The sequence below is a fragment of the Carcharodon carcharias genome, chromosome 5, assembly GCF_017639515.1.
Source record: "Carcharodon carcharias isolate sCarCar2 chromosome 5, sCarCar2.pri, whole genome shotgun sequence".
NCBI classification, from domain to species: domain Eukaryota; kingdom Metazoa; phylum Chordata; class Chondrichthyes; order Lamniformes; family Lamnidae; genus Carcharodon; species Carcharodon carcharias.
This window is the reverse complement of record NC_054471.1, coordinates 121,078,362-121,092,115: the sequence shown is the minus strand read 5'-3', so window position 1 is coordinate 121,092,115 and position 13,754 is coordinate 121,078,362. Positions and strand designations below refer to the sequence as shown.

Genomic DNA, 13,754 nt, shown 5'->3' with positions numbered 1-13,754 from the left:
TAACAACAATTTATACTGATGTGAAGAGAGTGCTGATTGATTGGCAAGTGGCATTGCCATGGAGAATGTGCCACTGATGGTGACTGACTGACAGTCAACTGCCAAGCATTGTTTGAAATTTAAACCAGGCAGCTTGACCCTGACCAATATGTGTTATAGCTTCACTGTTGTACTTTGATTTGTTTGATTTTCAGGTGTGATGCCACTAGTCCTTACATTCACCCTGTTGGATGGTGCCTACAGCATGGGAAAACCCTTACAACACCTCCAGGTGAATGCCCTCAAGACCCTGATTGTCGTGTACTTTATATAGAATGGATTATATGAACTTGTGAAGCTACGTTCCAGAAGGACGTGCCAGCATCACTCATGGAGATCAGCAGGCCCTGTGGGAATTTCAATCTGTGAATTTTAATCATCTAAAAATCTTGCAGGATTCGTTGACTTGTGTGACTGAGTTCACAACATACAAAGTCCAGAGCATAAATCCATCAAATCTAAAGTAATCCTGTTTCGAATCCAAAAAAAATACTATATCACCAGAAAAAAACAATATGGGAATTGGACTGCTTCTGTCACATTGTTTGTTTAATAGCAACATTTATCTGTTTTTAAAAATTCATTCTTTCATACAATGTGGATGCCCCTGACACAGCCAGCGTTTGTTGTCCATCCCTAATTGTCCTTGAACTGAGACCAGGTAAGGACAGCAGACTTCCTTCCCTAAAGGACATTAGTGAATTGGATGGGTTTTTACAACAATCGATGATTGCTTCATGGTCACCATTACTTTCAATTCCAGATTTTATTTTTTGAATTTAAATTCCACCAACTGGCGTGGTGGGACTTGAGCCCAAGTCCCTAGAATATTATCTTTAGCCTCTGGATTACTAGCCCAGTGACAATACCACAATGTCACCACCTTCCCCCACTGAAATATTGATTGCAGGTTGTACTGAAAAAAAAGTCAATAAATGACAGTTCTGCAGCAGGGATGGATAAATTGGTATATGCAGACAATCTGGCTGTTACTTCCACATGTTCTGCTTGCATGATATTGATGTTGAAGTATTGCTATTGATGTCAGCGATAGTGATGGATATAAAAGTAGGTAAGCAACATCTGTCAGTATATTTGCAGTCCTGCCAGCAAATATCTTTTAATGTTAGGTAAATTGCATCTCAATAAAGTTAACACATCCTGTCATATATTTTGATTAAAACTTTTGAATATTGAAATGAGAAAAGGTGGTTAATTCTGAAATACTGGATTAATAAAACATCAGTATCTTGTAGAAGGTCGGGTTATGTAATGTTATGTTACCGTTTGGTGTCTTAACCCTCAGTATTACAAATGAGTTACCTCATGGGCATAATTGAGATTTTGGTGATCTGGGCAAAATAATTTCTCTGGTCATCAATGCCTAAACACATTAAAACACATTTATATTTGGCCTCCTTGGATGTCTGCACCTTAAAACGCTGCAAAAATTGATTTTAGTTGCTGGTTTTCTCTAATATTTAAAAGAAAAATTTGTGTCGCAATTCAAAATGGACATTTGGATATGGAAAGTAGACACCAGTTGAATACAAGTGTCATGACTTATTTTAAGAAAATAGGAAGCTGCAGTGGCAGAGGCTTGTTGTGGGGGTGGTATGTCAGCAACAAATAAAGTCAGATTAAACTTGAAATAATTTTAAAAAGCGGATAAGGAGAAGAGCAAAAGAAAAAAGCAAGCAGAAGTGGTAATAAATAATTTTGAAAATGTAAGATTTAAAAAATATATATTTATTTTTGTTGGGTTAATATGTGACTGATATAATTCATGACATTTGGGTAGCTTCACTACATTAATGCCGTAGTGCCTGTGCAAGGTAAAACTGGATTTGCCTAGGTTTGCTAATGTTGTAAGAGTTACTTGTAGAACTGGAAGATTTAAAGATGGCTGATGAAATATTTACTTCATTGGTATAGATTATCATGATCCTAAACGGTTTTCATGGGAGAAGTATTTAGAAGAAACAAACTCTCTGCCTGCTCCTGCACGGGCTTTTAAATCTGTAAGTAACTACAAATAAATTAGTAATGTTGCTTTTTAACCATTGTTAAATACAGTATCAATTGTAAAAGACAAATTTAATATATCAAATAAGCAATTTACCTGAACACCGTGAGATATTATAAATGAAATCACTTTTGACCTTGCCATATATTTTGGTCCTATCAAAACCAATTCCAAATCTAATTCCCTGGTGTTTAAGCAAGTACTGATCATATTCTGCTCAGTGTCTGAGACTCTGCAGTGTCTGACCTTAAAACTAAAAATGGTCTCGTGGAATACAATTTTTTGTTCATACAGTAAACTTTGGTGTATTTTGAATGCTTGTGTTAAATACCAACTTTATTATGTTCATTTGATATCCACAGTTCAAAGTTAAAATTACAGTTTATGGAATGTCACCTATACATGCCTGTGAAATGTAATTCACAAACCAATTATCATTTCCCTGTTGTTTCAGCGGCCCACACACGGATTTCTTCCAAACATGAAATTTGAGGCCGTTGACAAGCGGAATCCATTGCTAATCAGAGTAGCGACAGTTATAGACACAGATGATCACATAGTAAAGGTGGGGTTTTTGCATATGGAATTCACATTGCCTTGATGTAGTTGTGGTTGAAATATACAGTTGTTTAGATGATTTGATTTGTGGTTTATTAAGTGGCTGTGTTTTAAAAATTGTGTATCAGTCGGTCCAATGGATAAATGAAATGAGTGATGCGGTTCTGAATCATACAGATCAACAAGATCTAAGTTCCATTCCTGTTATATGCTAGATAGAGGTGGATGGTATCCATTTGAGGTATGGTAAAATTGGCCAAGGTTTCTGATCCCAATTTTGAATCAATGTTTGAGTCTTCACACAAATTAAATGAAGACAAGATTGGGCCTGATTTAGTTTGTGGCTGAAAGCAAGCCTTTCAAAAGTGCCATTTTTAGCTTAGTAAAGCCAACCTTGATGAAAATAATATTGGCCCATCCTAGCCCTGTGGCTACTGATTGATGGAAGTGCCTGGCTTTAAAATCCTTAATAGCAACAGAAACCCACATTACCAGAGAAGTTGACATTTTGAACATATGAGCATATAAACGTTATAAACGTATAAATTAGGAGCAGGAGTAGGCCAGCACTGCAAAATGAGATTGTTGATTTGTCGAGGTACCATTTTATGAATTGAATGTTAAACCAGGGCCTAAGATGTTGCCTTAAGTAGGCATAACAGATTCCATTTGAAGACCAGGAGAGTTCTCCCAATTTCCTGGCTAGGATTTATTCTTTAATGATATCATTTAATCTTGTCTCTACTCTTTGATATGCCACGTCTTTCCAGATTTGATCTCTTGCCCCCACTATTTAGTTTAAAACCCTCTCTTACTACCCTAATTATATGGTTCGCCTAGGTACGGCCTAAGGAGCCTGTAGACGTACTGTACTTGGGTTTCCAGCAAGCATTTGACAAGGTACCACATCAAAGATTATTTTGGAATGTAAAAACTCATGATGTAGGGGGAACACATTAGCCTGGATAGAGGATTAGCTGGCTGGCAGAAAAGAGTATGCATAAATGGGTCTTTGTTTGATTGGCAGGATGTGATGTTTGGAGTCCTGCAAAGGTCTGTGTTGGGGTCTCAACTTTTTACAGTTTGTATCAGTGATTTTAGATGAGGGGAATGAAGGCACCGTAGCTAAATTTGCAGACGACACAAAGATAGTTGGGAAAGTATGTTGTGAAGAAGATATGAAGAGCTTGCAGATGGATATAGATAGGTTGAGTGATTGGGCGAAACTGTGGTAGATGGAGTATAATGCGGGAAAATGTGAAGTTGTTCACTTTGGCAGGAAGAATAAAAAAGCAGAGTATTACTTAAATGGAGAAAGACTGCAGAATTCTATGGTGCAGAGGGATCTAGGTGTTCTCATGCATGAGTCACAAAAAAGGCTAGAATGCAGGTAGCGCACATAGTCAAGAAGGCTAATGGAATGCTGTTCTTTATTATGAGAGGAATTGAACTTAAAAGTAAGGATGAGAAGAAACCCAGAAAATGCTGGAAAAACTCAGCAGGTCTGAAAGCATTGGTGAAGAGAGACACAGGGTTGACGTTTCGAGTCCGTATGACCCTTCTGCTTTTATCTTTTATAAAAGTAAGGATGTTATGCTTTGAATATATAGGGCTTTGGTGAGACCCTATCTTTAATCTGTGTGAAGTTTTGGTCTCCTTATTTAGGGAAGGATGTAAATGCATTTGAGGTGACTCAGAGGAGGTTTACTAGGTTGATACCTGGATTGACCGGGTTGTTTTATGAGGATAGGTTGGACAGACTGGGCTTGTTTCCACTGGAATTTAGAAGAGTGAGGGATGACTTCATTGAAGTAAATAAGATCCTAAATGGTCTTGACAAGCTAGATGTGGAAAGGATGTTTCTCTTGAGTGAGTCCAGAACTAGCGGGTACTGTTTCAAATTAGGGGTTGCCCTTATAGGACAGAGATAAAGAGAATTTTTTTTCTGAGGGTTGTGTGACTTTGGAACTTTATGCCTCAGAAGGCAGTGGGAGCGGGGTCACTGAATATTTTTAAGATAGAGGTAATAGATCCTTGTTAAGCAAGGGCATAAAGGTTACCGGGGGTAAATAGGAATGTAGAATTCTAAACACAAACTGATCAGCTACGTTAATGCTAAAAGGTTAGTTAAGGAATAAGTGGGACCTATCAGAGATGAAGATGGAAACTTTTGTGTAGATGCAGAAGCTATAGGAAGGGTTTTGAATGAATATTTTTGTCTCTGTGTTTACAAAGGAAAGGGAGGATGTAGATATAGTAGGCCAGGAGAAACACTGCGAGATATCGGATGGGATAGTCATAAAGAGAGGAAGTACTCGAAGGGTTGAAATCCTTGAAAGGCGATAAGTCACCAGGGCCAAATGGATTGTTTCTGAGGCTGCTGAAGGAAGACAGGGAAGGGATAGTAGATGCTCTGAGGATGATTTTCCAATCTTCACTAGATACAGGGGAGGTACTGGAGGACTGGAGAAATGCAAACATAGTTCCATTGTTTAAAAAGGGATCAAAGGAAAGGCCAAACAATTATAGGCCAGTTAGTCTTACACCAGTGGTGAGCAAATTAGTAGAATCACTCCTGAGAGATACGATTAACTGTCATGTGGAAAGGCATGAACTAGTCAGGGATGGTCATCATGGATTTGTTAAAGGAAGGTCTTGCCTCACAAATTTGATTGAACTCTTTGAGGAAGTGACAAGAAGGGTTGATGAAGGTAGTGCAGTGTATGTTGTGTACATGGATTTTAGCAAGGCATTTGCCAAGGTCCCACATGGCAGATTGGTCAGAAAGTAACAGCCCATGGGATTCAAGGTAATGTGGCAAACTGGATAAAAGGTTGGCTTTGTAACAGGAAACGAAGGGTAATGGTAGTTTTTTACCCTTGCGAATGGAAAGTTGTCTCAAGCGGTGTTCCACAGGGCTCGGTGTTGGGTCTCTTGTTGTTTGTGTTATATATTAATGATTTGGACGTGAACGTCGGGGGCACGATTGGGAAATTTGCAGATGACACAAAGATTGGCCGAGTAGTGGATAGTGTAGAGGATAGCCATAATCTCCAAAATGATTATAGATGGGTTGGTGGAGTGGGCAGTAAAGTGGCAGATGGATTTTAACATAGAGAAGTGTGAGGTCATACATTTAGGGAGGTCAAACAGTTACAGGGATCACAAAAGAAATGGGAATATACTAAGAGGGTTAGATGAAGTGAGAGACTTGGCATACAAGTACACAGGTCCCTGAAGGCAGCAGTTGACAAGGTTGTAAAGAAGTTATATGGAATATTCTCCTTCATTGGCAGAGGTATAGAATATAAAAGTAAGCATATAATGTTGGAATTGTATAAAACACTGGTGAGGAATATTGTGTGCACTTCTGGTCACTGCATTACAGGAAAGACGTAATAACCCTGGAGAGAGTGCAGAGGAGGTTTACAAGAATGTTGCCAGGGTTAGAAAAGTACAGCTACGAGGAGAGATTGGGTAGGTTGGGGTTATTCTCCTTAGAACAAAGAAGGCTGAGAGGTGACTTGACTGAGGTGTACAAAATTAAGGGGAATAGATAGTGGACAGGATAAAATAGTTTCCCTTGATGGAGAATTCTAGAACCAGGGGTCATAGATTCAAGATAAGTGGCAGAGGGTGTAGGGAGGACATAAGGAAGAACTTTTTTATGCAGAGGGTAGCGGGTGTCTGGAATTTGCTGCCCAAGTTGGTGGTAGAGGCAGAAACTTTAAACTCTTTTAAAAAGTACCTGGATCTGCACCTGAAGTGCTGTAAGCTGCAGGGCTATGGGCCGAGTGCAGGAAAGTGGGATTAGAAAGGGCACCTGGGTGTCCTGAGGCTGGCATGGACAAGATGGACTGAATGGCCTCCTTTTGTGCCGTAACTTTTCTATGGTTCTATGATCTTATTGAATGGCGTAGCCATAAGTGGAGGTAATGGCATAGTGGTATTGTTGCTGGATTAGTAACCCAGAGACCCAGGCTAAGGCTCTGAGGACCCGGGTTTGAATCCTGCCATGGCAGATGGTGGAATTTGAATTCTATTTGCCAATTGTCGTAAAAACCTTTACCTGATCGGGCATACAAGTGACTCCAGACTCTCAGTTATGTGGTTGACTCTTAAATGCCCTCTGAACGAGGGCAATTATGGATGAGCAGTAAATTCTGGCTTAGCCAGCAACACCAACATCCTGTGAATGAATAAAAAAAAGCTCAACTCCCACCTCCCTACTTTTCCTATTCTTGTATCTTGTTCACTAATTTAGCAATCTATCGTTTATTCAAAATAATATATTCAGCACAGTTTCTTTCTACACAGCCTTGCTACTTGTCATTTTTGTCACACTTCCAAGTCAACTTTGTTCATTATAAGTTGAAGTTCTATGTTAATTGGCTTCTGCAATGTGTAATTACAGGCTCAGGCCACTAGGTGATGGGATATCATCTTCCACAGGTTCAAAATGCTTTCTGAAAATTGCCCATTCATCATTTTGCTAACTGGATAAAAATTCTAAGCTCCAAGATAAGTCTTTGAAAAAAGAACTATTCCTCTCAGCGCAATTAAAGTTATCCACCGAGTTGTCTTGTTTTAAGTTATCATTAACATTGTTGCTTGGAGGTGTCCAGAAAATCTGGTTTTGTACTTTCCTGAAGCAATGCTGATAACTGAATACAAGAATTGCACTTTGAGCATGTGTAGTGTGCACAATTTGCATTATCAACATTTAAGCTGCATAAATGATAATTAAACTAAACCCCTTATTGAAACCCGCATCTATCTCCTGCAAGAATGGGGAGCATGGCAATTGTGGAGTTGGGGTAAAATTTTTACTAGTGTCTCTCATTGTACAAATTTTACTTTAGTTTTCAAAAAAAAAGATTTGATGCAAACAAATACTATTTTTAATCTCATCTGTGTTTTGTTGATAATTTAAAAAAAGACATTCTAATCACTGATACCTGAAAAAGAAGTGGAGGGAGGGAGAGAAAGACTGGGTCTTTCCTCATCCTTGATTTGATTTTTTTTAAATAAAAACAAAGTTTGATGAATTTTGAGTGCAAACAAAGCCTTTCAGACAAAAATAAATAGGAAATGGAGGAGTAAAGCAGGCTGAAAATGAGATTTCCTTTGACATTTTGCCATCTGTCCAGGGGTGTATGAGTGAAAGAGTGGGTGGAGCGTTAAGAGTTAGGTGAGGCAGAAGAAAAAGGGTTAGTGAATGAAAGTGAGCATCAGTAACCTGAAAACACCAAAGAAAGGTTTTTTAAAAAAAAGTGAAAATATTCACTGACTCGATAGCCTGGATTTTCACTCCCAAGGCAGGTGTGCAGAGTTGGGAAATAGATCTTCGTTTCGGGGATTTGTGCCAGCTGGAGTCGGGTTTACCAGCCCTGGTTGCAGATCAGAGGCATCCACAGCGGCAGTTAAATGCCGAGGCGGATTGTTTCAAATGTCCGCCTCAGTTCTCTGAGACCTCGTCCCAATTGTTTCCTTAAATGTTAGGCCCTCAACACTCCACCCCCCACCCCCCCCCCCGCCACCCCACTTCCCATACCCATATGTGCCAACTCAATTAAGGCCCCTAACCCACCCTCCGTGGCCCCATGCAAATTTAGTGCCAACTTGATTCCCCACCCACCATTCTTTGCCCTTAGACCCTCCATGCCAACTTGCCCAGTATCTACCATGGGCTGACTTCAGGAGCCATGCTGAGATGAAATAAAGTTCTAAATATCTATTACATAACTTTACACACCAATTCATGAAAGTTCATTCAATACATTTAACTCCTCTGAAGTACTTAATTCCTTATAAAAGCTAGCATTTGTATTCATGACCCCACATCAAAGACAACTAATCCTTTAATAACCCTTAGAATGGTCAGTCAAGCTATGAACTTACCACCGACTGTGGTGGTGATAGATTGTGGAAAGGAGTCAAGCATTAATCGCACTATAAAGATAGTACTTAGTTTTATCAACAAACAGTTATTGAAATTGCTAGAACAAAGTTTCTTTCAACTCTCAGATGCAAGCAGGTTTTTTCATTTTTAAAGAGCATGGGATTTAAATAACTTGATGGTTCTATATATCTTGTTCACCCTTCAAGATCTTTGACGTCTGCTCTAAAATTTCATAACTCATCAAAGTATGGCGTAAGGCTCTTGTTCCAGCAAAGTTTTTGGGGGTTGGCTTTCCAGATGGATTGTCCATCCGCCATTTTAGGCATACCATGTAGTCTCCCCCGACTCCATGAAAATCCAGGCTAATATATCCAATGACAAAGGAAATCTACTAGCAAATAAAGAACTATTGGCAGATTGTCCATTGTTTCGTGTGTAGGTTTGAAACTGTTGCCTTGCTACATAAATTGAATTTAAGTGAGCATTGATCTTTTGATCTTTAAAAATATTATTATCCTACAGTGCTCAGTGAAAAATTCAGTTACTACAATAACTGTGTTCAAGTTTGACTATAACCTTCTCATATCATTTATCTAGATACATTTTGATGGCTGGAACTATGATTATGATTACTGGATTGATGCTGACAGTCCTGATATCCATCCTGCAGGCTGGTGTGCTAAAACTGGACACCCTCTTCAACCACCTATCAGTAAGCTCCACCTATGAAATCCATCTTCTAGTAAAGCCCATATTTTTCTAAAAGGATAAATGTTAAGAGTCTAGCAAAACAATCGGACCATGACTTTCCTATACATGCAATATCTGTTAAACTACACAGCTCGGGCCTCACAAGCAAACCTTCAGCTTTCCTTGGCCCTGTTTGTGGTCCCAACATTCTCTTTCCCCACTGCCCACTGGTGGCCCAATTGTAATCCATTTTTTCCCCCAACCCCAATAGCAGCCCAAAGCTTCCATGTTGTATTGACAGTTGGGATCCATTCACATCGTTACCAGGCTGCAGCCTCCCACCACTTGTAGGTGCTCCCACCTGCCAGGCGTATTGTTAATTTGATCAGCTGTCGGGTGAAGGTCTGCTATAGATTATTTAATTGAGGCCATTAAGATTGGTAGGGCATCCACATTCCTGTTTTTGCTGTTTTTTTTCTACCAACACACTCATCTGCATATTGGGCATATGTACTTGATATGTAAAACAAATCTAGATATCAGGCAGTAATCCAATTTTGGGGCTGTATCACTTGCTGCCACATAATCCTCTGCCATTTATCTAGTATATTTTGTATAAGTTTTGTGAATCATCTGAGAAAAACAAAATTACTCAGTTTCTGCTGTGTTTTGTGAACACAGTTTATCACCTTTCAGTATGCTCAATATATACATCAATACAGCAGTTACGCATGTTCCTATTTTGGTAGTTCTTGAAATTTGATTGTACATTGTTGTGGGACGATAAACAATAGTACTCTATTATCTTTTGGCATCTTGGACATCTTGCATCACTATTAAAGTTGAAAATCTCCCAGATTTAGTGAAACTGGACAATCTTTGGAAATATTTATATGCTACTATCTGAAGATCAACAGCTAGGAGATTGAAAAATAATTGTAATGTTTGGACCAGTAAATCATTTTGGATACTATTTTTTCTAAAGCACATTGTTGTGTCTTATCACATACAGAAAATATAAGGATAATTGCAGCAAAATATTTCTTGAACCTTGCCACGCTCATGTAAACCACAAACTCTTATCAAGCACAAACTTTTTCTTTTGAAGTAGTTTCTGATTCACTGTATATCTAGGTATATCATTTTTGTAAGGTAGATAATGTATATCACACATCTTGTTATGCTAAATTCTTTGACACACTTCAAAGAAAGGTATAAGCTAGTGTTATGGACAGAGCGAGAGAGAACTGCGGAAATTCCTGTCCCTTCCCAACTGTCTGTAATCGGTGAATTTAAGAGGAAGATAAGTGCGTTTTAACTCTTATGTGTGAAAGAGTTGAATAACCAGCAGCAGGCATTTTGTGGATCTAAACAAAGAAAGATGATTATTTATTTAAGCACTCACCCTTAAATTGAACGCAGTGGCACACTCTCTCTCTCGCTCTCTCTCGCTCTCTCTCACACACACACACACACACACACACACACACACACACACACACACAGAAGGAAAGTGGAGTACAGAGCACTTTTACATATTTTTTAAAAAAAAGGAATATTTTGTAATTCATGTGGTTGTCTTGTTTTGGAAGAAGTACATTGTAGGCCAGATGGAAGGTTTTCTTTACACCTGAAGTGCAGTTTGGCTGAGCAAGTCATATGCAGAAGTTGTTTGCAGAATTTTCTTGAACTGATGAGCTATCTGTAGGTCACAACATCAAGGCCTGGATTTTTCTTATGATGGGTGGGAGCGGGCGAGGAGCTGAGTGCCGCCACGAGCGGCTGCATACCACCATTTTATGTGGGCAGGCCAATTAAGGCCCGCCCAGCGTAATATACGTTCCATAGCACTTAGCACTACCTGTGCGGGAGGAGGGAGACTCGGGGCCAGTGCTCTTTTGTGCATGTGTTCGAAAGAGTGCAGCAATTTCCGAGGCACGGGGCAGCCTCACAGAGATTGAATAGTTAGCAAAATAATTAAAGAATCGGTTTTAGAAATTTAGTCAAACATGTCCCCTCAGTAACTGTGTCACATGTTTGTAAAGGTGGGAAGATTTATTTATTTTATAAAAGCTTCAGAAAACCTCATCCCACCCGTGGATGAGGTTTTCTGAAAAACGCTAAGGCCGCTTGGGCTTTTCGCCTGCCCGCCAACCTTAAGGTTGGATGAGCAGCGGTTTTAACTACTTTAGTTAATTTCTCAATGGCCTTAATAGGCCCTGAACACTTCGGTGGGTGCGCAGCCAACTCCAGTGCGCACCTGCCGAAACAAAGTATCGCAATGGTGCATAATGACATCGGGACGCACGCCCGACAGCATCACATGTCGGGCCCACCCCCGCACGCCAACCAGAAGATTCTGCCCCAAGTTTCTTCTGGTCTTGTTATCAGGGGGTTGTTAGTTGTTTAGTGGACCCAAAATGGTACAGCCTGAAGATCTTATGATGTTACAGCCCTCAGATCTTTCTCAGTCATAGATGTTATTGCTGCTCTTTCTGCTATAAAAGCAGGCCTTATTAAAGTTACCTCTGGGAGATGGCTGTTGTGGTCAGTGGGCTGCCTTCCTTCATTACCAAATATACATTCCATCTCCATTGTTCTGTCAGTGATTAAGTCATTAATTAGCTCATTGTCAGAGAATAGAGCTTCCAGTGATTCATCAACAGTTGGATAGCTTTCAGGAGATGAGTACTTAACACTGTTAAGTGGAATGTACAATTGCCTGTCTTTAGGACATAGTGATTCAGTTCCTGGGTAGTTCTTTGAGTACACCGACCAGATCATCTGACCTCTGCTGGCCATCTTGTCAGAGCACATATCCATTTTAAAAGAAAAAGTCAATTCAAATATTCCACATTGAATAAACTTTATATTTTAAAAGCTATGAATATGACATACCTTCATGTGCATGACACGACAAAAGGAATTCTTCAGAATACAGAATACCAGAGCCATGATGTCTCTTGATTGATATTTGTCTGAACTCATCCAATGTTTACTTATAGAAGTTTTTTATTGGTTTTTCTATGACCCAGTGTTTACTTAACAGCGATTAGGTTTTAAGCCATTAAGGCAGCAGATATGGAAGATCCGGGACCAAGCAGTGTGGTCGATCTATGACATAAAAAGGAAATGGTTAAAGAGGAGAGGTCTCATTATGTTGACTAATCAGTGATCATACTGGGAGTTTTGGTTTTTCCCATCGTCAGGCCTTCACTTGAGGACCAGGATTAAACAATAAGTTGGCCTGATACATTGCACTGGATGGAAACAGTGTGGAGCATCATCCTACAAGTGTACTTCAGCTATGCTGAAGGTGGATGCCTAGCTAATGAAGTCTGAGAAAGGATGGCTACTTGCTGCAAAGCACACAACTGGAAATTGAAAATAAAAGCAAACCTTCATACTTCAGAGCTCAGATATATAAAGATTGCATGAGGCTAGCAAGGTCAACTGAATTTCCACATCTGTAACTGTTGGAATCATCATTTTAATGGGGTAGAATATGTGCCCATGTTCTGGTGAGGAGGTGGTGGGTTGCCAAGCAAGGTTTCAAGCATAACATAATGAAGTAATGACTATCCTTTATGGGGAAAAGATAACCAGTGTCTCTTTGCAGTTAAGCTTTGCTCTGAGATGACATAGACTCTAGGGAAAGAACATACCACTGTGGCTAACTCGGGAAGTTAAGGGTAGTATCGAATTGAAAGAAAAATTGTACAATTTCACAGAGATTAGTGGTAGATTAGAAAATTGGACAGCGGATTAAGCAAAGAATGGCTTTTAAAACAAAAATGAGGGGGAAATTAGAGTAGGAGAGAAAGCTAGTTAAAAATATTAAAAGAGATGGCATGATTTTCTACAGGTATTGAAGTGAACATTGTTCTCTACAGAGTCTGGGGAATTAATAAGGAAATGACAGGTGAATTGAGCAGATATTATGCATCTGTTTTCACTGTAGAGGATACAAATAACATCCCAAAAATAAGCGTGCATTAAGAAGTGAAAATGAGGGAGGAACTTAAAGCAATTACAATCACCAGGGAAAGAGTACTGAGAGCTTTTTTAGAACTAAAAGCTGACATCGACTTCATCCTAAGGGGGAAGGGTCCCATCAGATTGGGAAACGAGGATGATGGAAAGCTGGAAACTATAGGCCAGTTAGTTTAATATCTGTCTTAAGGAAAGTGCTGCAATCTATTATTAAGGAAGTCATAATGGGACACCTAGAATATCTCAGTGCAACCAGGCACTGGTTTTGTAAGGGAAATCATGTTTGCTAATTCATTGGAGTTCTTTGAGGAAGTAACGAGCAAATGGGATAAAGGGAAACCTGCATGTGTGCTGCACTTAGATTTCCAGAAGGCACTTGAAGCGATGCCACATCAAAGGCTACAATGCAAAATAAGATCTTCATGGATAGGGGGGGGTAACACTAGCATGGATAGGGGATTGATTAGCTAACAGGAGACAGAGTAGCCATAAATGGGTTATTTTCAGGTTGGCAAGATGTAACAAGTGGAGTACCACAGGGATCCG

At 39.5% G+C, this 13,754-nt stretch overlaps 1 protein-coding gene across 7 annotated transcripts in view; it reads left to right on the top strand.

Annotated features, from left to right (window-relative positions):
- The window catches only part of l3mbtl3 (L3MBTL histone methyl-lysine binding protein 3), a 185,840-nt gene that overhangs the window by 71,130 nt on the left and 100,956 nt on the right, over positions 1 to 13,754 (top strand). For all 7 annotated transcript variants that reach the window (XM_041188292.1, XM_041188287.1, XM_041188293.1 and 4 more), the window contains 4 exons: positions 195 to 271; positions 1,975 to 2,060; positions 2,520 to 2,630; positions 9,123 to 9,237. In XM_041188292.1, coding sequence (XP_041044226.1) covers positions 195 to 271; positions 1,975 to 2,060; positions 2,520 to 2,630; positions 9,123 to 9,237 — 389 coding nt within the window. The remainder of the gene's footprint in view (positions 1 to 194; positions 272 to 1,974; positions 2,061 to 2,519; positions 2,631 to 9,122; positions 9,238 to 13,754) is intronic.